At 41.9% G+C, this 25003-nt stretch overlaps 1 protein-coding gene across 4 annotated transcripts in view; it reads left to right on the top strand.

The window, feature by feature from the left end:
* FGGY (FGGY carbohydrate kinase domain containing) overlaps positions 1-25003 on the top strand; it is a 412972-nt gene that overhangs the window by 51393 nt on the left and 336576 nt on the right. For all 4 annotated transcript variants that reach the window (XM_061186510.1, XM_061186511.1, XM_061186512.1 and 1 more), the window contains exon 5: positions 17541-17629. In XM_061186510.1, the coding sequence (XP_061042493.1) occupies positions 17541-17629 (89 nt within the window). The remainder of the gene's footprint in view (positions 1-17540; positions 17630-25003) is intronic.

Below are 25003 nucleotides of genomic sequence, written 5' to 3'. Positions count from 1 at the left end.
TACCTGACTATTGTCTTCCCCGACCCAAACACAGTGCTTGGCATTGAAAAAATATTCAATAACTATTTGCTAAATGAATTCTTGTTTCCTGGTCCGTTCCAGACTTATGGCTGTAATAGCGTAGTCCACGTGCCCAGCTTCCTTGCTGCCAGCCTTGTCCGACCACTGTGTAGGGGTGTCAACTACATCTAGGCATTTACAGTATAACCAGAGAAGCGAGAGAAAGATTGCTAAGTTTGGCTGGCCTTATGCTCACATGGTATGATTTGATGTAAATCAAAAACCGAACAAAATTCTTTCCTTACAGTGGTTAAAATGGAGGTCACATCTATTGGAGGAAAATACTGTCTTTAGAAAAGACACTAAAAAAGACAGTGCAGTTAAGGTGTGTTGTGATATAGGAACTCATTAGCGTGATCAACTGCACTAAGGTGAACTGTTAGCTTGGAAATCTGGGGGCCCAGGATAGGTGGATGTTAACTGGGGAAAGGGAGGAGGGAGGCCAGAAGTCAGACAAGATGCAAGTCAGGGCATTCTTCTGGAGAGGTAAGTAAATCTCATTTCTCTGAACATATGGGTTGGTTTTATTCTTTTTTTTTTTGGTTCTGTTGTCTTCAAAATGAGAATAACTGTTCTGCTATTGTAGGGATATATTCATTTAATCAGTGAAACAAACATTCATCTAGTAACTGCTATGAGGAAGGCATTGTGCCTGGTGATGGGGAGACAAGGTGGAAGTCAAGAGTATCCTTTAATCTCAAGGGGCTCCCAAGTCTAGGACCAAGTGTAAGAGGCTGTGAAAGCCATTTTTTCCCAACATTTTATTATCAAAATTGTCAAACATACAGAAAAGTTGAAAGAATTTTATAGTGAACACTTAGAACCATCACCTAGATTCTGCCATTAACATTTTACTGTACTTGGTTTATCACATATATATCCATCTATATGTTCTTCTATCCATCCAGTCAATCCACCTTAAGTTTTTGGAGTAAGTTGAGATATTGTTACCCTTGTGAAAACAGTTTGAAATAATACCTTTCCGAGATACTTACTAAATTCTATTTAAGATATTGACCCTGTTTGATTGCTGTCTACAAACATCATCAACACCTGCACTAGAATTTATTAACTATCTACCGTGTGCTTTTAACTCTGCTATCTTATTTAATTCTTTTGAAAATCCTGTGAGGTAGGTGTTATCACTTACTTCGCAGATAAAGAAGATGAGGATGGAGGGAGTTAGATGGATTACTACCTACTGACTCTGTTACTTCTGGCAGTGTTGGGATGCGAAAACCTGGGTTTTCTAACTCTAGGAAATGAATTTAAGGAGACAAAAGTTAGCTGGCCAACTCCAGTCTTTATCAGGCAAGGTGCCCCTGTCTACCCTACAGATGAGATACCTAGTTCTCTTAGTTTAAATTTCAGATCCCAGATACCACATTTGTATGGCTTAAATTTTTAAGATAAATATGAACTCTAGAATAAAAAAGTTATCCTAAGTTAGACTCACAGTTAAAGAATCACGCTTGAGACCGGGTGAGGTCTAAGATTCCCTCCACTACACAAACTTCAACCCATTCCTATTTTGTCTGTGCTCTAGCACAGGGGTCCCCAACCCCCAGGCTGCATACTGGTACCTGTCTGCGGCCTGTTAGGAACCGGACCGCACAGCAGGTGGTGAGCGGCGGGCGGGCGAGCGAAGTTTCATCTGCCGCTCCCCATCGCTCCCCATCGCTCCCCATTGCTTACATTACCGCCTGAACCATCCTCCTCCCTGCCCTCGGTCCGTGGAAAAATTGTCTTCCACGAAACTGGTCCCTGGTGCCAGAAAGGTTGGAGACCGCTGCTCTAGCACGTTAGAGTTACCTCCCAAAGAGCTGGCCTCTTCCTCCTCTTTGCATTTACCTCCTCCTGAAACATCTGCAGTTGGAAAAAATGAATAAATGATCCAGCTAGTTCCTTAGTTCTTCTAAACCCCAGGGTCCTGGCAGTACTTCTGCAGCTAAGACCTCACTGGAGGCCAGTCTCTGTGCATGAAGCTGTGTCCACTCTGCTGGTTGAATGACAAAGGGACTCAGGGATCCCCATCTAAGCCCACATCTCTCTGAATCCTTCCTGTATGGAGAGGCTGTGGATTAGGTGAAACTTGGGAGTGACCTCAGTAGTAAAAGGAAGTCTGATCTCAGCTCTACAGCCTTATCAATACCCCTACCCACACCCTCTCAAAAAGCTGCTTTAGTCTGGCTTCCAGGCTGTGTCATCTCAAGAGTCAGTGTCTTCTGGCTCAAAAATGCAAGACCAGGGAGTGTTCGGAGGGAATTAGAAGCTGCCTGGGTAAGTGGCTCTGCCCTCTCTGGCCTCTGTCTCTCATTCGGGCTTCGCTTAAGGGTCTGAACTGTGGCACGGATAAATGTTTTCTTCCAGTAATGCTGCATGTGCAGAGTATTGGAGCTTGCCCAAGGAAAGCAAAGCAAGCTACCAGGACATAAGATCTTTTTACCAATTAATTATTCATAATATTGTTAATAATAGGGATTTCATCTTCTCTAGCACTATTTGTATTATTCACCACTGGTTAGTGAAAATGACCAGTCATGGACGAGCACCAGTTCAGGGTCTGGCATTTGGGAACAGCCATAACCCCTGAAGTTCTCTTTCAGTGCTGGCATTCTGTGAGCCTAAGATAGATGGGGAGAGAATGGGGACCAGAGTGAAACCTACTGCAGTTGTCTTGGCATGAGGCCGTGTGGTCTGGCTTTGGCCGGGGGTCAGAGACCAGACCATGGACCTGAGGAAGGGAGTGAACCACTGTGCAGGTGTTTATCAAGCACCGCCCATGTCCTGGGAAGCAGCAGCCGGGCAGCAGTGAAGGAGTATTGGGTTTGGAGTTCAAGTGGCCGAGGTTTCACACCAGGTTGTTCACTTACTCTCTGCATGATCTTGGGCAATTCATTTCACGTATGCGCCTTAGTTTCCTGTTCATGAAATGGTATTGACAACAATATTTTGTATCAGAAGTTATTTGGTAAGTTGTAGGGTGCTGGTGGTAGGGATGTATTTTCAGATGATGATTAGGACAGAAGTTGATTTTTGGGCAAAAGGTTAGTGAGGTCTATTTTTCATATACTTATCTCTAGATGCAGTTAAGAGAGCTAAGAGTGAAGGGAAAAATCCACATGGTCTGAGGGTCGGCCCTTTTTTTTTTTTAACCGTGCTTAATCTTGATGGACAACTTGGGGAGTAGGTAGTAGTATTTGTGTTTGAGCTTGTGGGAACAGGTTAGGAGTGAGTGCTAGAGCAGGGCATCTAACTTAAATCTAACTCAAGCCTGTGCCCTTTCCACAGCAGCTCACAGACCCAGGGTTGTGGAGAGCGGAGGAATCAGGGGGAGAGTAAATCCATCCTCTGATGCCCCAAGCAACTGTTTAGAGAGCAGTTTCACTTGCACTGTTATTAGTAGCTTATAGGGTACTGTCTTCAGTAACCAGCATTCTCAGGATGATGGCTGTAAGAGGAGAGGTTTTTAGACCTCAGAAGAGGTCTAAAAATACTAGCATGGTACCCATCGGTTCCTGCCGGAGTTGACCGAGGACATTCATTCATTCAGCAAATATTTATTGAAAATTTATTTTATTTCAAGTACTTGGTTAAATGCTGGGAGTATAGCAGTAAACCAGAGTCCCTGTCCTCAAGCAGCTCATATTCTAGAAGAGGGACAGAAATAAAGTCACAGTGCTCTTTAGGTAGGATGGAAATTCAGTTCCTTCTGGAAATATGCCCGGGTTAGGGGAGAGGAGTCAGGAGGAGGTGACATGTAGGCTGGGGGCTGTTGGAGGTAAGCACTCAGTGGGGTGGATGGACTGGCGTGGGAAGAGGTCTGGCAATCCGAGGAAAGGAGGCCTCCGTGGGGCTGCAAGTAGAGCGTGGTGCGAGCCTAGAATGTGAGAAAGCAGTTCTAGTTCAGTCTAAAAGCACCTTTGGAGGCCCTTTTGCGTATTCAGTACCATTCATTATGGGAATTTCCTTTTTGGACATCATGGGATGGAGCCCTAACCCCAGTCATAGATAAGCCAGAAGCTTCTGTCACCCCTGTTCTGACCATTGCACCTCAGGGCCTGGACCTGAGAACCCAGTGACGACAGGCTTGGCGTGCTTCTGTGGTTGCAGTGTCCTCCCTGGGCCCAAGGAGAAGCCCTCCTCATTTCAGTCCTCTCAGGACCAGACTAGACAATGTCCTGGAGCGCAAGGCAGAGAATGAACCCCTCTTGTCCAGGAGGGTGGGATGGAACCCTGGGCGGGGCCTCCTCCTTCTCTTTGGTGGGCGTGTGACTCAGAGGTGGTGACATCAGCCATGACTTCATTCACCCAGAGGAGAGGCTGGCTGCAGACCGCGAGCGGGGCTCTGCCTTCTGCCCTTCCTTCTCCACGTTATGTCTCATTGTCGGGACGTTGTCATGGTCCTGCTCTTGTTTTCCACACGTCTTTTTCATTTTGCTCTTTTTCTGTCATTCTCACTTTATTCCCTTCTCATGTTTAAACTATTCTTTCTCTTCACCCCATCTTCCCTTTCTCTCTCTGTTCATCTTTTGCTTTTGTCTTTTTCTTCTCATTTCTTCGCCACTTCTCTCTTCTACATAATCTTTGTTTCCTTTTCTTTCTCACTCATCTTCTCTTTTGCCTCCTTTTTCCTTTCTTTCTTCCTTTTCCTCTCTTCTTTCTTCTGTGTCAGAAATGTGTATGGAAACTGGTCCTCCTGCCTTCCACCTCTTCTCCCCTCCAGACTTCCCACCATGTTTTTTCTGTCCTAACCTTCCTAAAACTGGAGTCACAAATCACCCCCTGCTCAGACCTCAAGGGCCCCCATTCTCTTGTGGCCTGTCTAATGAATTCAGATTCGCTTCCTACTCCACTTCAGTGCACATCTCTCAGGCTGACATTCTCAGGGCTCCTTTTCCATGGCCAGGGATGCAGGTGCTGCTTCTTTCTGCACTTTTGTTCAGGCCCGTTGCCTCAGCTGGACTGCCCTCCATCCCATCTTCCTTAGTCTTTGCCTTCCCTCCACAGCGAGGTCAGGCACTCCCTCCCAAGTAATACGTTTCTTCTGCTGCCTGCCCACAACAGTGCCTTTCTTTCATGACCATGCAGCATCCTTAGTTTATAAATCAGATATTTTCAAACTTGAATTATTCTGTGCTACTTCTGTATCACGGCTGGGTGTTTCCTATGCAGACTCTTTGCTATACCTCACCAATAAGCAACCTGAGGATTAGGACCAGTATATTCCTGCCTTTCATCTATGGTTACCTTCATATGTAGCACACACCTGGCCACAAACCAAGACTGATAGACAAATTATTGCATGGTCAATAAGTATTGCATTTAAGAAATAGTTATTTCATGTTAACTGTAGGGCTACAGGTGACTTAATTATGGTCCTTCCTTAAAAAGACCTAAGAGTCTAATAGGGAAAATGGATAGGCCCCATATAATTTGAGAAGAGTAAGGATTGTGGGGGAAACTAACATTTACTGGGGATGTGCCAGGATGAGCATTGTAACGTGCATAACCTCACTGAATTGAATCCTACTATCAATATAATGAGTTAAACATTGCTGTCAGTGAACAAAGGGAAACCCAGAGATATTAGGTGACGACTGGCCAGGAGTAATGTAATTACCAAGTAGGAGAACCAAGGTGTTTTTTTTTTTTTAAATTTTATTATTTTTAAAAATTTATTTGCTTTACAATTTTGGGTTAATTTCTGCTGTACTGCATAGTGATTCAGTTATACATACATACACACACACACACACACACACACACACACACACACACATATATACACATACACATATAGACATTCTTTTTCATATTATTTTCCATTATGGTTTATCACAGCATATTGAATATAGTTCCCGGTGCTGTACAGTAGGATCTTGTTTATCCATTCTCTATATGATAGTTTGCCTCTGCTAATCCCAAACTCCCAGTCTATCCCTCTTCCACCCCCTCTCCTTTGGCAACCACAAGTCTGTTTTCTGTGTCTGTGAGTCTGTTTGTTTTGTAGATAAGTTCATTTGTGTCATATTTTAGATCCACATATAAGTGATATCATATGGTATTTGTTGTTCTCTGACTTACTTTACTTAGTATGATAATCTCTAGGTCCATCCATGTTGCTGCAAATGGCATCATTTCATATTTTTTATGGCTGAGTAATATTCTATTGTATATGTGTACCACATCTTCTTTATCCATTCATCTTTTGATGGACATTTAGGTTGTTTCCATGTCTTGGCTATTGTGAATAGTGCTGCTGGGAACATAGGGGTGCATGTATCTTTTTGTTTTTTGTTTGTTTGTTTTTTCTCTCCAAGCATGTATAATGCTCATGATAAAAGCAGTAAAACCATCACACACACACCTTGGAAACATTATGCTAAGTGAAAGAAGCTGGTCACCAAAATACCACTTTTTCCATTTACATGAAATGTCCAGAATAGGCAAATCCATAGAGATAGAAAGATTAGTAGATTAAGGACTGTGGGCGTCAGGGGAAATGAGTAACAGGTTTCTTGTAAGGTGAGGAGTTGGCACTAAAATCATGGTGATGGTTGCACAACTCGGTGAATATACTAAAACCCGTTTAATTGTACACTTTAAATGGATAAAATGTATGGCGTGAATTATAGTTTCATTCGGATGTATGACCAGGAGTGGGATTGCTGGGTCATGTGGTAGCTCTATTTTTAGTTTTTTTAAGGAACCTCCATACTGTTTTCCATAGTGGCTGTACCAATTTACATTCCCACCAACAGTATAGGAGGGTTCCCTTAGGAGAACCAAGGTTTGAACTGAAGTGTGTCAGTCTCCAAAGCCCCAGCTCCTTCCTGAAGATGGAAACGTGGCGGGACTGACATTCTAACTAATGAGAACAATCATTTAAGACGTGCTTACTCTGAGCCAGATGGTGTTCTGAACACTTCACATACACTTGCTCGTTGTTCTCTCAACAGCTCTGTGGTGAAGGTAGTACTATTGTCCTCTGCAATTCTCATAGGACGGGGAAGGAAAAGTGAAGAGTAGTTCAGTTGCTTTCTGAAGGCCACACAGCTGTGATGTATTAGAGCCAGGATATGCACCCTTGCAGTCTGACTCTGGAGAAGAGGCAGTGGAGTGTGCAAAGGCACCTCGGTGTAGAGTAGCACATTGTGTTACTAGAACTACCGTTGCATCAGTCAGACTGAGGAATCAGACGGGGGAGGGGAGGGGTGCTGAAACACAAAGGTGTTGAGAGGTGAGGCTAAATGGAAGCCTGGAGCCAGGTCACAAAAACCTTACAGTGTTCAGTGCCCTATACGAGGACCCTTCACAAAAGATGCAGAAGTGTTCCTTAGAAAGGGATGTTTTCTGTGACATTGGACTGTTACACATCCATCATACGGAAGAGTTTATGAAGTTCTGCTCTTCTACTAGTTGAGTAGTGAAGGGGTTTCTCAGTCGTGGACCTTGTCTGTGCCCTGCAGGAAGTGACAGTGGTATAAATAAAGAAGGAGATATATATACACATATATACATACCCAGATGAGCCCCCGAGAAGTGCCAAATGGGACCGTAAAGTACACCCATCCTTTATGTGTTGGGGGTAAGCAAAGTTTGGGTTGAAGAAAATTGGGGAGAGAAAGAGGAGGGCCACCACTGGGAGCCAGCCTAGACTGGACACCAGGTTGTCCTCAGATGTCCCAGAGCACCCGACATTTGATGGAGCACTTTTCCCACCTCAGCCCCCTCTCCAGTACGCTTGGCAGCCGTTCAGCCTGGTGCTGCACTGACGCAGGAGTCCCAGCCAGGAAGTGAATGAATCCATTTTCCAATTAAAGTGAAACTTCTCCAAAGGACCTGCTCACCCCAAGAAGAGAAATTTATCTTCCTGGCAGTCTGGCTTGGCTAGGATATGTCTCTGCCCCTAAGACAGATGGTGAAAAGCCATTAACTTGAATGAGAAAAGAGAAACTGGGACAGTCCTTATTCACAACCTCATTCACTTATCCATTCATTTCTTATTTCCATTTACATAAACTCCTATTTAGCTTGCACATCTCTGCTCATTCATTTATTTGTTCATTCATTCACCTAATGTTATTCATCGTCTATAGATCAGATACAATGCGAGGTCCTAGGAACAGAGAGACTGAACAAAAACACAGTCCCTGACTCTTAGATATTTCAGTTTAGGGAGAGAGATAGACATGTGAACAGATGATGGGAAGTGCTATGATGGGGCTATTCACTGAGTATTATGGGGGCATAGCACAGAACACCCTACTCAGCTTAGGGGAATCAGAGAAGATGTCATGGAGTGCGTAACACTTGAGTCCTAAATGATGAGCACATGTTGGCCAGGTGAGAGAGGGAGGGTATCCAGATAAGGAACACTATGAATAAAGATGTAATGGTGAGAAAAAGGACAGTGTACGTGATTTTAGTGCAGTATCTCAGATCTATCAGAGACGAAGCTGGCAAGTAAGACATGGTTTGTACATGCCATGTTAATAAATTTAACCTCTAACTCCAAAGGTAGTAGAAAACTTTGAAGGGTGCAAAGGGTACTAGATTGAAAGCTCCCTGTGGGTGGGGCTGTGTCTGTTGTTTGCTCTCATTTCCCTTGCACTGAGCACAGTACCTGACATGTAGAGGATACCAAATAAATAATGAATGAATGATTTATATAGTCAAATATGCATTTTACATAGGCCATTATATTCTAACTGGCTGTGTAGAGGGTGGGAATTGAGGGGGTTAAAATTTGAAAGAGGCTGTATCAGTTAGGGTGGTGACAAACCACCTCAACACTTGATGGAGTAAAAAAGCAACCATTTATTTACCTCGTAATTATGCAGGTTACTAATTAGGGATGAGCTAAGCTAAATGGATTTTCTTGTCTCTGCTGAATGCGTTCAGGAGTCTCCGGAGGGCTGCTGGGTTTCCTGATCTTAGCTCTGTTCGGCTGTCTTGAATGTGTGGAGCCTTGGCCGGGACGGTTGGTTTTTGCTCCACGTGTCCTCTCATCCTCCAGCAGGTCAGCCTGAGCTGCCTCATGTGGCAGCTCTACATTCCAAGAAGACAAGAGCAAGGTCTTCAAGAGCTCGGTAACACAGTGGTGTTACTGCTTCATTGCATTGGTCAAGCCAGGTCCTAAGCCCAGCCCCAGTTCAAGTGGTAGAGAAACAGATTCACCTCTTTTTTTTTTTTTTTAATGGAAGTATAGTTGATTTACAATGTTGTGTTAAATTCTGCTGTACAGCAAAGTGATTCAGTTATACATATATACATATATATATATATATATATATATATATATATATATATATATATATATACACACATTCTTTTTTTATATTCTTTTCCATTATGGTTTATCATATGATATTGAATATAGTTCTCTGTGCTATACAGTAGGACTTTGTTGTTTATCCATTCTGTATATAATAGTTTGCATCTGCTAACCCCAAACTCCCACTCCAGCCCTCCTTCAACCCCCTCCCCCTTTGTCAACCACAAGTCTGTTCTCTATGTCTGCGCGTCTGTTTCTGTTTTATAGATAGGTTCATTTGTGTCATATTTTAGTTTCCACATATAAGTGATATTATATGGTATTTGTCTTTCTCTTTCTGACTTACTTCACTTAGTATGATAATCTCTAGTTGCATCCATGTTGCTGCAAATGGCATTATTTAGTTCTTTTTTTTTTAAGGCTGAGTAGTATTCCATTGTATATGTGTACCACATCTTCTTTATCCATTCATCTGTCGATGAATATTTAGGTTGTTTGCCATGTCTTGGCTGTTGTGAATAGAGCTGTTATGAACATAGGGGTGCATGTATCTTTTTGAATTATAGTTTTTTCTGGATATATGCCCAGGAGTGGGATTGCTGGATCATATGGTAATTCTATTTTTAGTTTTCTGAGGAACCTCCATACTGTTTTCCATAGTGGCTGCACCAACTTACATTCTCACCAACAGTGTAGGAGGGTTCCCTTTTCTCCACACCCTCTCCAGCCTTTGTTATTTGTAGAGTTTTTGATGATAGCCATTCTGACTGGTGTGAGGTGGCACCTCATTGTAGTTTCGATTTACATTTCTCTAGATTCACCTCTCAATGCAAGGAGCTACAGAATCATACTGCAAAGGGCATGAATACAGGGTTGGGGAGAATTCTGGCCACTTTTGTGGTATACCATAGACAGGATAGCAATGATCCAGGTGATAGAATGTGATGGACTGAAAATAGGATAGTGAAGATGTGGTGTGGTGGGTAATTTTATGTGTCAACTTGACTGGGCCACAGGGTGACACTTGTTCAAACATTATTCTGAGTGTGTCTGTGAGGGTGTATCTGGATGAGATTAATATTTGAATTGGTCAGCTGAGTAAAGCAGATTCTCCTTCCTAATGTGGGTGAGCCCCATCTAATCAATTGAAGACCTGAATAGAATAAAAAGGCTGAGAAAGAGGGAACTCCTCCTACCTGACTGCCTTGAGCTGGAAATTGGTCTTTTCCTGTCTTTGACTGAAACCTTGGCTCTTCTTGGGTCTTGAGCCTGTTGGCCTTTGGACTAGAAATTACACCATCAGTTCTCCTGGTTCTCAGGCCTTTGGACTCAGATTGGAGCCGCTGGGTCTCCAGCTTGCCAACTGCAGATATTGGGACTTCTCAGCTTCTATAATCGTGTGAGCCAATCCTGATAATAAATATACATATATGAAGAAATATACAAATGTACATAGATGTCATATATATGAAGGAGATATATGTAGGATATATAAGATGTACATATTATAAGATATATATTATATATATAAGGTATATATATATTACATAAGATATATATATGTAGTCTCCTATTGGTTCTATTTCTTTGGAGAACCCTGACTAATACAGGGGGGTGAAGAGGTGGGAACCTCTTCATGGATTAATTGGGAGTTTAAATTAGAAGGATGATTGGATGTAAGCAATGAGAGAGAAGGAGAAGATGACTCCTTGGGTAACTGGATCCCCTGACATAGAAAACCAAGGAGGAGGAAAACATTTGGGGAAAATAACAGATTCTGTTATGGACGTGTCGAGTTAGAGGTACAGTGGCGCATCCAGGAGACGTGTCTCAGGAGAGTTTAGAGTTTGAGATCGTGCATGTTACTCAGCTAGTAGTTGGTTGGAACCTTGGGAATAATTAAAATTGTCCAGGAAGCATGTGAAAAGTGAGAAGAGCATTTGGATGAGTCAAGAACATCTATCTGCATTTAAAGGGAAACTAAGGAAAAGGAGCTCAGGAAGGAGATAGAATAGCAATGATGAGAAGGGCATGAAGGGATCCAAGAGAGTGAGGTGGTAAGGAAGACCTCCTCACTTCTCTGTTTGTCCAAGTCTCCCACTTTATTTCACGTCTGTTCCAAGACCTTACCCAGTCCAAAGCCCTCTCTTCTCTTAGAACCCTCCCTTCCACAGACAGTACCACCCACTAGGAACTGTGTTATCTAGGTTTACCATGGCATCCTTCTCTCCTCCTTCTGCATTTTATTGTGCTTTAGGGAGGCAGACCCCTGACCTAGCACTGGGCTGGGCATTAGAGATGTACATTTTAGTCTGTCTCTCCACTTATGTGTTGTGTAACCTTGGGACAGTTGTGATCCCTTTCTGGGTTTTACTTTCTTAATCTGCAAGGTGAGGTTTATAATTTCTTACCTTTCCCTTATTCTTTGCCTTAAAGAATTATACAGGTCAGATGAGATCATGCATGTCAAAGCGCTTTGAAACACGTGAAGCTCTGCAGTAGTAATTAGAGTGAAATCCGTTGACTTATCAGGCACTCCACATTATTTCATTTAACCCTCCCAACGTCCTTTGAGGTGGATGCTGGTAATGTGGCGTTTGAGGAAACTGGGGCTTAGAGAAATTAATTTGCCTAAAGCTACACAGCTGGGAAGTGGTGAGGACAGTAATCAAACTCAGGTCTGCCTGACTCCAAAGTTCTTAGGGCCCACATACCAAAGCCTTGTTGTCCTAATGCATGTGGTGGTATCACGTTCCTGGGCAAAATCAGCTTTGCAGAATACAATCCGTTTTCATGCAAATGATAACATTTTTATGGTTGGAAAATCTGCTCTAGTGTGGATTATAAATTTACCTTTCTGTACAACAGTAGAGCTTTAGGGGAGGTGTGGGGGGAAGATGCATATATGTATCCAGTTCTTGAAAATTAAATAATTTAAATTATACAATGGAATTCTTTCATTTTATAAATAAATTCTTTGAAGGTACAGTTAAACAAAACCTTCTCTAAAGGGGGTGATCTACCTTGTCATTTTAGAGTTTTGTTTTTTGGGTGTCATTCTCAGCAGTAGCATAAATATTTATTCTACTTGACCTTTAGGCTTCAGCTCAAATCTATCCTCCATGAAGTCTTTTTTGGCCACCCAGGCCCCAAAGCCCTTTCCCTTCTCTGAACCCTGTTTGTGATTACTCATTAGAGGCAGATATACGGCCACACAAAAAATATTAGGAGAAAGTTATGAGGCTGACTCACCAAACCTTGGTATCAGGCTCATTACATTATCATCATACATCATCTTATTAATTACCATTTCCTTTGCACACATCTTTCTCCAGCTTCATTGTAATTTTACTTTAAAAGAGTTTGACTTTAAGTTTCTTTATACCTCCTGAAACTTTTTGCATTTAAAAAAGTTAGCGGCTTTTTGCCCTCCAGGAGTTTGAAATTTTGAGATGGACTTAGGCACGTGAATATATAATAAGGACACAGCAAGGGATGGAGGGATTCACTGAAAAGGTGATATTTGAGCTGCATTTGAAAATCGAAGGTAGAAGTTTGGTCATGAGAGAAGATGGGAAAGTCAATCCAAGTAGAGGCATCAGCCTCAACAGAGTCAGGGAGATATGAAAGAGTACAGTGCGTTTGGGGAAGAGAAAGAAATGAGGTGAGATCAGGGTGGGGAGTGATGAAGACAGGGATGATGGGCAGTGAGCCAAGAAGGAGTCATACAAATAATGGCCAAGTTGGAGCTAAGTTATGTGTCCTGAGAGCCATGCCAAGGAGATAAAATGTGATCCTAGGCCGCAAGGAACTGTCGAACCATTTTAAACAAAGAAACATCATGGTAAGTTTTAAGTTTTTAGAAAGATGTCACTGGTAGCACAAACCTCTCAGCCTATCTGTCTGACTTAAAATATCTCCAGTGTTTGGTCTTTTTCTCTGCGGATGGGAGTATGAAACACAGTTATTTCATTCATTCTGGGAAGTTTCTGTTTGGGGATTATGACCCAGTCCGTGTTTTCAGCATCATTTTTTTTTTTTTTTTCTTAAAGAATGAAGTTGAGGATTAAGTTTCTTCATGAAACATCTCTCCTTTCTGGGCCATCAGCCTGTGCCCTAATTCTCAGTCTTGAATATAGAGTGAGGATAAGGTTTTGCTTTTTTAAGGGCCGTTGTGCTGGAAAACAACATCGTGAGTATTTGGGATGTTCTGGCAGGACCATTTACTGGGAGGGAATTAGGGAGCTCTGTTCTTCCCTTTCATTCACTGCACACAGCAGGGAGCCCAGATAGAATCCCACTGCAAGTCATAACAAAATACTTAGTTGATCTTTTTTTAATTGGTCATCCCTACTTTCCCATGCTGCTCCTAGATCCTCGCATCTCCCAACATACATTGCAGTGTCTGCTTCATTTACCCCCAAGTTCCCTTGGCATCTAGAAGCCAGCAGAGACCTCACTGCCTCCCTGGACATGGCAGTGAGAAGGAAAGGGAGAAAGCTCCATCTCTCTGCCCCAGGCTGGTCGGGTGGCTGCTGCCCGGCCTTGAACCTTGGATACACTGCTCCACCTCCGCCCTCTGCCAAGACCCGCAGCTGTGTGTGCTTTGAGTGTGGTTTTATGAAGTAATAGATGATTAAAAAAGAGATTTGTTCTCTTTGGTGGCTTTCAAGCCTGAGGGATTGCTTAGCTCAAAGGATTGTTATTGGAATGCAGAAGCCTTTATTGCCAAGTCATACACCCCAGTCACTGCTGATTTCTTTTTTTTCTTGAAAAGACTACTTTTTGTTAGTTGCTTGGTAACTGGAGGAGAGGCTTAACTCCTTCGGCACAGAGAGCTCCTAGTTTGAAGTGGATTCAGCACCCACACGATGAGATGCGCCTAAAGTTGGCTTGTGTTGGGGACCTGCTCTGTGTTTGCTCTAGCCCGTGTACCATTTGTGCATGGAGGTTGTTGTGAGGGATGTAGAAGTTAAGTGAGTTGCCCAGAATTGAAAGTGAAATCTCTGAAATTTAATAAAACATTAAAAAAAATGTGTTTTGGAGCGCTTTGCTTTTTTTTTTTTTTCTTCTGTAAAGAACGGTAATAGCTTCCATCATGATGCTGCCAAAGGGCCAAAACCCACAGCTCTGCTAGATCTGGGAGCCTCAGGGTGGTGACTGTGGCCTGGGAAGGAAGGAACACTCACTTTAGAGTGGGAAGCCCCATGTGGCTTTGGGTTGAGGCCTTGTCATCCGAACCTCAGATTCTACATCCTTCACCTGCAGACTGTTGTGTATCACCTACAACCTCTGAACCATCCTGAGAATCCAATGAGATGAGGAACATGGGGGCACTGTTGTAAGCTGTGGAAGAATCTAAGAGGACGGTCGCTGTGCCTGATGCAGGCCCAGTGGTTCCAAGGATAGAATTAATTCAGTAAGATTGAGGCCCTTGGCTGAGACTCTGCTGGTTGGGGTGAGGCAGGGATGGAGAGATTTTCTCATAGAACTGGATTAAGAATCCATCCACAGGGGCCAATAGGCCCTTGGCCAATCTGGCATTTGATGACTAAGCACTTGTGAATCATGTAGCCCAACCTAAGAACACCATGGGAACCTCGTAGGTAGTGTCAGCATCTCCAAGTAAGGGATCTGGCTTCTGGAGACATCCCTCTCATCCAGGCAAACGCTTTTCCCCTCTCCTTTGCTGGCTAAGCTGCAGACTTTGCTTTTGTGGAGAAGGCAGGGAATACTACGGCTGTCTTCTCCCCCAAGACCACATGTGTTTTTAAGGATGCCTCACACTCCTAATATGATGCCATTTCTGGTTACTCATTCTATGGAGAGTTTGAGCCAGGGTCTCTGGCTTTGCTCGGTGAAGCCGGCGTTGTCTCAAGAAAAGATGGCGCCGCCAGGCTGCTTTGTCCCTCCTGCCCCCGATGTGTCTCTTTCTGGCCAGAGGCCTGATGCTGTCTCTGAGACATTCTGCCTGGGTTCCATTGTCCACAGAGGCTGTCTGCGTGGCTACAGGCTGAAAGCTCTCATTTTGCAAGGTCTGTAATGACTGTATACAAGATCTAACAGAAGCAGTTATTTTCTGAGTTGAGGAAGACTGCTTGGCTTTGGCTGGTAGCACTGATTGTTGCTGCAGTGGTTTCGTGGTTTATTTCTGATTGGCCTTGGATTTCTGAAGTCTTTAGAAGGAGGATGCCTTTTCTCCCTGAGAACTGATCACCGAAACCACGGAGCACATGGAAAGAGATTTGGGGGACTACCCAGAAGACATACTAGTGGCTTGACTCATAGTTTCAAAGGCTACCATTTTCTGACTGATCTATTAGCATATAAAGATACTGCTAGTTCAGAGCTACGTTTGGCATATTTAGTCAACTTTAAGTGTTGTTTTGTTTAACATTAAGACGTATGGGTGTTCAAAGGAAAGTTTAGCCCTTTCTAGATGTAAGCGCTCACCCAAATGCTTAGGAATTTAAAACAAACAACCAACAACGACAACAGAAGATGGGCTTAACACTGCCTTTTACATCGGAGCCCTTTTGATGTTATTATTGTTTTAATGGGACCCTGTTCCTGGGTTAATACTCAGTTTCTCTGCTGTGCGTGGATGTCTGTGTTCAGAGAGTGGTGATAGGGGAAGAGAAAATAGGAAGAACTCATAGAATTTGAGGGCAAATATAGATAAAGACTAGTTGTATGTCTATAAAATAGATAGAACAGCACTCAGGACTTTTGTGTTGTTCTAAGGAGGTAACACATGTGGAAACCCTTTGTAAACTCTGAAGCGCCTCTCACCGGAGAGAGATTGGAAGGTGAAACTGAGCAGTTTGTCTAGTTGTTCAATGCATATTTATCGAATGTCTGCTGTGTGTCACCTGCTAGCAGATACTGAATATGTCTCTTTTGGATCTTCGGTCTTATTGCCTTTAGGTTCCCAAAGATACCCATGTACTTAGGATACATTCCTTTTTGTTGTAGCCTCTTGGGGAGGGAATAATTGAAACCAGAACATGGAGAGTTGCCTGGGTGGTAGGAAACCTTTCTTGCTGCTGCTTCTGTCTGTATTGCTCTTCTCTTTCTGAAGTCCTACTTCTCCAGGTCCTTGGCAAAAAAATGGCCACTTCACAGTTTCCAAGTTTATCTCACCTCCAGTTCCACTCAAAGGCAGAAGTTAAATGACTCCATTTGGATCCTGATTCTAAATTCCTGGGAGAAGGAATCTGATTGGCCCAGTTAGGTCACATGTCCACCCCTAGTCCAGTTAAGTGTGTCAGGGGGACTGGAGTCATGTGATTTCTACCTCACAGCTAAGGGTCCAGTCCTGTGCCAGGGAGGAGAAAAGACAGTTGTGGGATATTATGGTGCATAAAACTGACAGGGTCCTTGACCTCATTGAGCTTACAATCTAGCAGAAGAGAAGGACATTATACAAATACTTGCGGGGTGATATGGGTTATATGACAGCCAGACCTCACCTGAGGAGGAGATCCTGAAAGACCTCCCCAGGGAAGGATGGATTGGGTTAACCAAAGTGGGCAGAGCAACAGGGGTGGTGGGTGAGGAAGGAGTGTTCTGGACAGAGGTGGCAGAGGAAGGAAAAAGCCCTGTGGCAGGAAAAAAAAATCTGACCACATTGGCAGTGTGGAAGAAATTGGAAGCAACAAATGTTTAAAAAAGTTATAAGAATAGCTTGATTCCGTACCGTTCTCTCTGGCTTAGATTGGAAGTTCTTTGTGGGCAGGGACTATCATTCCTGTTGCCTTTGGAACCAGTTAGCCTGGGGAGCCGTTTTCATGGCAGGACACACTGCATTTCATCGGGTAATTTCTTAGTGTGCTTTTTCTCCCCAGTTCACAGCTGTTCAGCTTTGAAATCTTTTTATATGTCTAGAAGTGTATCCTCTTGCCCTTCACTGGGAAGATGGATTGCATACCCTTGCAGAATGTACTTCCTCCTGCTCCAGGTTGGCAAAGAGGAATAAAAGAGAAATTATAGTCATTTTTGGAAGGATCAATAATTGCCAATTTTTCTTTCCTGTATAGTACTGCTTTTATATCACTCACCATTCCCAGCCCCTGAACAGATGTTTTATTGGGCATTGTTGGCTATGCTTTTGTTTTGAAAATTTTGAAACATTATTGAAAGAGGAGAGGGGGAGAAAAAATAGCCCATAATTGATTCTAATATGTATTTCATTTGGCAGAACTTGAGAGAGACTTGCTGGGATAAGGCGGGACACTTCTTTGATCTCCCAGACTTCTTATCGTGGAAGGCAACAGGTGTCACAGCACGGTATGTTAATTACAAGTTGGATTTTATTTGTGTTCATCCATTCTCAGGTGTCTGTATGTATATATATATATATATGTATATATATATATATATATATATATATATAGCCTTCTTAACTCGCTTTGACTGGATGTACTGTTTGTACATCTGCATGCGATTTTGCATACTTGAAACATCTTGAATCCATCTTCCACCTCCACTGCACATGCCCAAACACCATTGTTCCTATGAGGCCTGGAATGTGGGTATCCAAGGTGAAGACCATTCATTAAAATTGGACACATTTAAAGGAGACGTGACTAGTCCATTGTGAAATGTGACTGTTTTTCCAAAGGCACTTTTTACATGATGAATAAAAGAAACATTTTTTGGCCCCTAAAATTAAGGCAAGAGTTAAGTTTTTCAAGGAAGGTGATTTTAACTTTAACTAGATGGGTGTGTTAAAGAAGCTATTTTGCTTTTTATATCAACGTACCTGAATCATCCCAGAGTGTAGAAGTATGTATGTTGAAGTCAACAGTATTTCCCAAGAAATTACAAATGTTATAAATAAGTTACGTGCTGCACGTCAGAGACAATTTTAATACTCATGGAGTGTGATTGTGGCTGCTACAATGGATGTGTGTGCAGATGTGCATATATATGGACAGATTGGACATGTACTCTCAAAGCATGCAAAGCTGTTGTCATCTTGACCTCAGATTCCAGGGGATGCACAAGGGGAGGGGGCCGTAGGGCAGGGAAGGGTCTTCTTATCTTGAAAATGATTTAGAATTGCATATGAGAAAGGGGATCATTTCCCAGAGGACTGATAAACCTGCATGAGTATGTATATATTTAGGTATATCTTAAAGTCATCTCTTTGAGAGAGGGCTAAATCCTCCCTATTTTCCCTTTTATTTAAACTCATGAGAAGCTGGGAATGGGAGTACCATTTTCCCTGTGTTCTTTCTGTCTGTCTCGTTTTGTATGATTGGGACTTTCCTTGTAGAGAGTTGATGAGAGTGTGATAGTTCATTTGGCAGCAGGGGCTTCCAGAAAGGAGATAGTAGAAGACGTCTTTCACAAGCACATCATTCATCTTGTTGATTATTCTCCCCTCCCTATAATGAAATGCTAGGGTGGAGGGGATTCACATGCATATTAAAATGGCCTCTGTAAACCTCAGGTACTCATCCCTCTCTGGGGAGAGGGCTCTGGAGGAGTGGTCTGAACTTTAACCCAGAAGGTGCAGTTAGTCACCATTATATTGTTATCATCAGTGGGGAGGGGGTTGTTTGGGTGAAGATCTCATCTGGACATTCCTCTTTTGGTGTGATATTAATTGTCCAGAGTTATTTCTGGAAGGACCTTTCTCTAGTTTTTTTCCCTATCTTTGTGCAGTAGTGAAGGAAATGTTTTGATTATTTTAGCCAAATGGACCTAGGAGTCAAAGCAGTGCTAATAGTGTGGGTATCGGTAACAATCCATTGGCCCACAAGCCTTGAGAACTCAAAAGCAGAACTACAGATGGAGGAGGACCTTGATTTTCCTTCTCTTTTTCCTTGGGTGTTGATCAATCCAGCTCATTGATGTCCTCCCTGGTTCTTTCTGATGGTGCTAGATAGTCTACACCCCCATTTCCAAGTGTCTAATTCCTATTAAGACACCAAGAAGCCAGCTTTTTGAAGCTAGCTCTGGCTCAGATAGATTTAAATGCATTGCCTTGCTTATCCACTGTGGAGTTACAACATGACTTATCCTCAATTCTGCCACACAAGAGTTTGGTGACCTTGGGAGTGGCCTTAACCTTCTTTGAATCTCACTTTCCTTATCTATAAAATGGGGATCGTGATACCAAACTAGCCTGATTATAGGAATCACTTATTCAAAGCCCAGATCCTCAGGGCTTCCAGTTTCAAGCCCACTGAATCAGAATCCCTATGGGATACCTGGGAATTTTTGTGATTAACAAGTGCCCCAGGTGGTTATATGGTCAGGTAAGTTGGGACAACATTGCCTAACAGAGTGTACGTGAAAGTAATATGTAAGGTGGTCCCTACCTGTGAAGGATTGGATGTATTTTGAAAGGTTGGATGGATTTGGTAAATTTAAAGATGGACAGCTTCTCGTTGGCCTATCAGAACATGCTTGGGGGCTTCCATTGCCCACCTGTGACAGTCTGAAATCCTGAGGAAGCAGAAAGTTTAGTGCTCAGAAATGATTTATTGACTGTCCAGTCATCCCTGCCATTCTTTATTGGCTGAGACACTCATGACTCATTCTACTTTCCTTAGCATTAACTTGCAGTCCCCTCCCCACCCCTTGCCCATACTCGCCAGCACCTTCAGAGGCCTCCCTTCCAGCTTCGCTCTCCTGGAGAGCTGAGTCTGTGGACCTTGGGCACCAGGCACCAAGTTCCTCTTGTAAAGATGGTTGCCCTCTCCCAGGCACACCTCTCTCTTACATCTGTCTTTCTTCTCTGTTGTTTCCTCAATCTCTTCATTCTTTCTTCTATATTTCAACCTGCATGATCAGGCGAAACAAGTAATCTCAGAGCTTTCTCAATTATAAATATAATTGGGGTAATGATAATACTTACTCCATGGGGTTATTGGACTGACTGAGTGAGGTGACAAAAGAACTTCCAACACAGCGCTGAGAAAGTTTTTGAAGGAATTAGCTATTTTATTTTTCTTTAAATTTATTTATTTATTTTTGGCTGCGTTGGGTCTTTGTTGCTGCATGCGGGCTTTTCTCTTGTTGCGGCAAGCGGGGGCTACTCTTCGTTGCGGTGCGCGGGCTTCTCATTGGGTGGCTTCTCTTGTTGCAGAGCACGGGCTCTAGGCGTGCAGGCTTCAGTAGTTGTGACACTCAGGCTCAGTAGTTGTGGCTCGCGGGCTCTAGTGCGCAGGCTCAGTAGTTGTGGCACACGGGCTTAGTTGCTCCGCAGCATGTGGGATCTTTACGGACCAGGGCTCGAATCCGTGCCCCCTGCATTGGCAGGTGGATTCTTAACCACTGCACCACCAGGGAAGCCCTAGCTATTTTATTTAGTTTCCTTACTCTATAGATTTTGGCAGGGAGTCTTTGCATTAAGTTTCTGGCATAGCGGAAAGAGGGAAATCCTTGTAGTCAGACTGACCTGGGTTCAATGTCTCTGCTATGTACTGTCTGTGAGAAGCTGGAGTAAATTACCCCGCTCCCCCTCCCCCACCCCCCGCCCAAATTCAGGTCCTCATCTGGCCGTCCTGTCAGGGTTAGAGGTACTGTGGATAAAATGTGTAGCACATAGTATTTAAACAATTCACAGTTCTTTTAATGAAAAATCCCCTTTGTCTTTCCATCTTCTAGAATAAGGAAGATGAGGGTCTGAGTTTGAATGTACGAATGCCAAAAAAAACTCTGGACAGTGGAACATGAACTTGGCATCCTCTGGGCCAAGGAGAGGTTCAGATTTGGTGTTTATCTGGCTCTTATTGTGATTGTTTTGGGAGGCTTTGGGGAAATGGGTGCCAAAAAGGCTAGAGGGTGTTTTTTTTCCCTTTCTTTTTTTCTTTTTATTATTCTAGTGGAGTCATGGCTAAAAAAGTGATCAGATTTCACCTTGTCTTAAGCCTTCAGACTTGTTTTTGGCAGTGACAGTGTGGAAGAAGTCTTCCTCCTCCTCCTCTTATCTGTTTTTCTCTCTTCTCCTGCTTTCCCCTCCCCCCCCCCCCGTTTTATTTATTGTTCTTATCTTCTAAAATATGGCAGCTACTCTTGTTTTTCTGGGTCACTGAGAAAATCACCACTTTGGCCTATGATTAATTTGTAATTCAGCTCCATTCTTTTCATTATATTGATGAAAATAATTATTGCTATTTTTTTAAATAATAATTTATATAATCATCATCATCATCATTTATTGAGTGCATTCTCTATATCTGTGCTAACTTTTTAACAAATGTGAACCCCATTAGTCCTCCCAACCATCAGTTGAAACAGGTGGTGGTATCACCATTTTGCAATTCAAGAACTAAAGCTCAATGTTTTAGTAATTTGCCACGTCCTAGCCTTTAGTGGATAACTGTCCAGAATTTTGGTAACATGAGAAGTGGGAAGTCAGAAATTTGAATAATAAAATTTTGTATAATCAGACAAAAACATATTCATATATATAAATCCTCCCTCTAAAGAGATTTGAGGTGACTGATAATAGAAGGTAAAAACAGTGATAAAAATATTAAAAAGTCACAATGGAGTGAAATATTAATAGAATAAGATAAAGCCAAGAGCCTCATAGAAACTATATGGTTCATCATAATTACTAATTGATTTGTTTCCAAGCTTCCTAGTGGCCAAAGAAAAGGTGAGAACATAATAAAGATTAACTGAGTGAACACATAAGAACCCAACTGCTGTTCAGGAGAAGAACTCCCTCTAACATTGGGGTCTGAGAGCAATTTCTCCTAGATTATAAAGGGTTGGCAATATTCTGTAAATTATCTAAAAGTGTGTCCTTTGAAATTCAGTTATAGTTTCAAATAGACTTTATTTTAAACCTAGTTTTAGATTTACAGAAAAGTTGTGAAGATAGTACGAGAGTTCCCATTTACTTGACACCTAGTTTTCCCTATTATTAACATCTTATGTTTGTGTGATACATTTGTCAACAATTGATGAACCGATGTTGATATATTATTATTAACTAAATTCCATACTTAATCATATTTCTTTAGTTTTTACCTAATGGCCAAGATCCTATCCAGGATACCATGTACATTTAGTCATATCTCCTTAGTCTCTTCTTGGCTGTGACAGTTTCTCAACTTTGTTTCTGATGACCTTGACGGTTTTGAAGCATGGTCATATATATTATAGCATGTCCCTCTAATGGAATTTGTCTGACGTTTTTCTCATGATGAGACATGGGTAGTATGTTTTTGGGAGGAAGACTACACTGCCATTTTCTGTTGAGTACCATTCTCATCATGTCACATCATACCAAGGGTACATACTAGCAGCATGTCATCACTGTTGATGTCGATCTTAATTATCTGGCTGAGGTATTGTTTGTCAGGTTTCTCCACTGTAAAGTTACTCCTTTCCTCTTTCTATCTTGTATTTTTGGAAGGAAATCACCTTGCACAGCCAACACTAGGAGTAGGGAGTTATGCTTCAGTTCCTTAAAGATGGAGTTATCTACATACGTTATTTTGAATTATTTTTATAGAAGATTTGTCTATTCTCAGTTCATTTATTTTTATTGCTTTGGACGAAAAGAAATTGATTACCAGGTTCCTTATGCACAAGAGACAGTTTGGTTAGTTTGCTTTAGAAGTTATATGTTAGAATTTCTGAGTTTTCTATGGCATATGGGGAAACAGGGCTGAGTTTCTAGAATCTCAGGTTTATTTTTCCTTACATTTTGTATATGATATATTACTGCCCCCCCACTACAATGTACAATTCTGTGAAAGTTGTCAGTAAATATTCTATTTTCTACTTTGAGATGAATTTATGTTCCTTAGACTTGTAATCCTTTTAAAATAGCAATTATTTTCCTGATTTGCATGGTTCTCTATGTGTGGGGTTTATAAGGGATATTATTATTCTGTTATTTTTCTTATGGTTATTTGCTAATCTGTCAGGAGAAGATTATGGCAGGTTATTGATCCAGATCTATAGTCATTTTCCAAATATAATCTCTAGGATCTCAAAAATAGTATCATTATTTAATGACTCTTATTACTGTATTTCATTTTTTAAATTATAAATCTACTTTATACAATTTATTTTTTTATTCTATGTATTATTGTATTTTCCATATCAAATATTATCTGCAAACATGTTTTTGATACCTGTATAATATTCTTTCTTATGTCTGTATAATGTCTGTGTTAGTTTTGCCAAGTTTTTAGGCTTAAAATGATCTCTTATTTTAATGTGCATTTTTATTATTAAGTGCAGTTACCTTTTCTTATATTTATCAACCACTTGTTTTATTAATTTATGTCAATTAATGTCAATAATTGTATCTATTGGTATTACATGTATTGATTGCCTATTTATGTCAACTACTAATATTTATATTGGATTTCAGTGTTTTCTTAAATATTGGTGAGAATTCATGTTTTTGTTTGTTTGTTTTACTATTTTCCCCAAGGTGTTATTTTTGAAAAAAATTTAAAGCTACAGAGAAGTTGAGAGAATGGTATATGGAACACCATATCTTTACCTACATCAGCGGTCTCCAGCCTTTTTGGCATCAGGGACCTGTTTCGTGGAAGACAATTTTTCCATGGACCGGGGTTGTCGGGGGGTGGTTTTGGGATGATTCAAGTGCATTACATTTATTGTGCACTTTATTTCTATTATTATTACATTGTAATACATAATGAAATAATTATACAGCTCACCATAATGCAGAATCAGTGGGAGCCCTGAGCTTGTTTTCACTTGCCACTCACTGATGGGGTTTTGATATGTCTGCGAGCAATTGATTTATTATGGTCTCTGTGCAGTCAAACCTCTCTGCCAATGATAATCTGTATTTGCAGCCGCTCCCCAGTGCTGGCATCACTGCCTCAGCTCCACCTCAGATCATCAGGCATTAGATTCTTATAAGGAGCGTGCAACCTAGATCCCTCCCATGCGCAATTCACAGTAGGGTTCTCGCTCCTATGAGAATCTAATGCCGCCGCTGATCTGACAGGAGGCGGAGCTCAGTAGCGGTCCGTGGCCCGGGGGGTTGGGGACCCCAGACCTATAATTCATCAATTAACGTTTTCGTTACATTGTGCTCAAAAGTGTTCTATCTCTGACATGCATATATGTGTTTATTTTGCTGAACCATTTGTAAATGAAATGCAGATACCACCTTCTTTCCTCATAAATTCTGCAATGTGATCCCCAAGAGTACTGTCCTTCTCCTGTGTAACCACAGTGCTGTTTTCACACTTAGGACAATTAACATTAATCCTCATTATTTAAATTCCTAACAGGTGCCCTATTGTTAACTGTTCAAAGTGCCACTCACTTTTCCTTGCCATTGGAGTTCTGACTGATAGAGACTACATACAGAGCATATTAGCTAGATGAAGAATGAAAACCTACCTCATTATCTTAGAAAATACTTATTAACCTTTAATGTATAGAGCTTCTGGTATACTGGGTGGATAATGCAGCTCAGAAGTGAGGCTAAACCAGCACTTACATGTTCAGGTGTATGTATGTGTTCTTATATGGAGGAAGGCAGGCCCGATATGCCAACCAGATGTCATCAAGTCAAGTAACTGAGTCAGCAGCATGAATGCAGACCCTGCTGAGGTGTGCTTACCTAAAGCCAGGGCACACTGGTTGCACCTGGGCGTGGAGAGTGAAGGTGTGGGCTCGATGTTGTTCTAGGAATGA

This window comes from Eubalaena glacialis, chromosome 3 (assembly GCF_028564815.1).
Source record: "Eubalaena glacialis isolate mEubGla1 chromosome 3, mEubGla1.1.hap2.+ XY, whole genome shotgun sequence".
NCBI lineage: Eukaryota > Metazoa > Chordata > Mammalia > Artiodactyla > Balaenidae > Eubalaena > Eubalaena glacialis.
The sequence above is the reverse complement of the archived record's forward strand: the minus strand, read 5'-3'. Positions and strand labels throughout refer to the sequence as shown.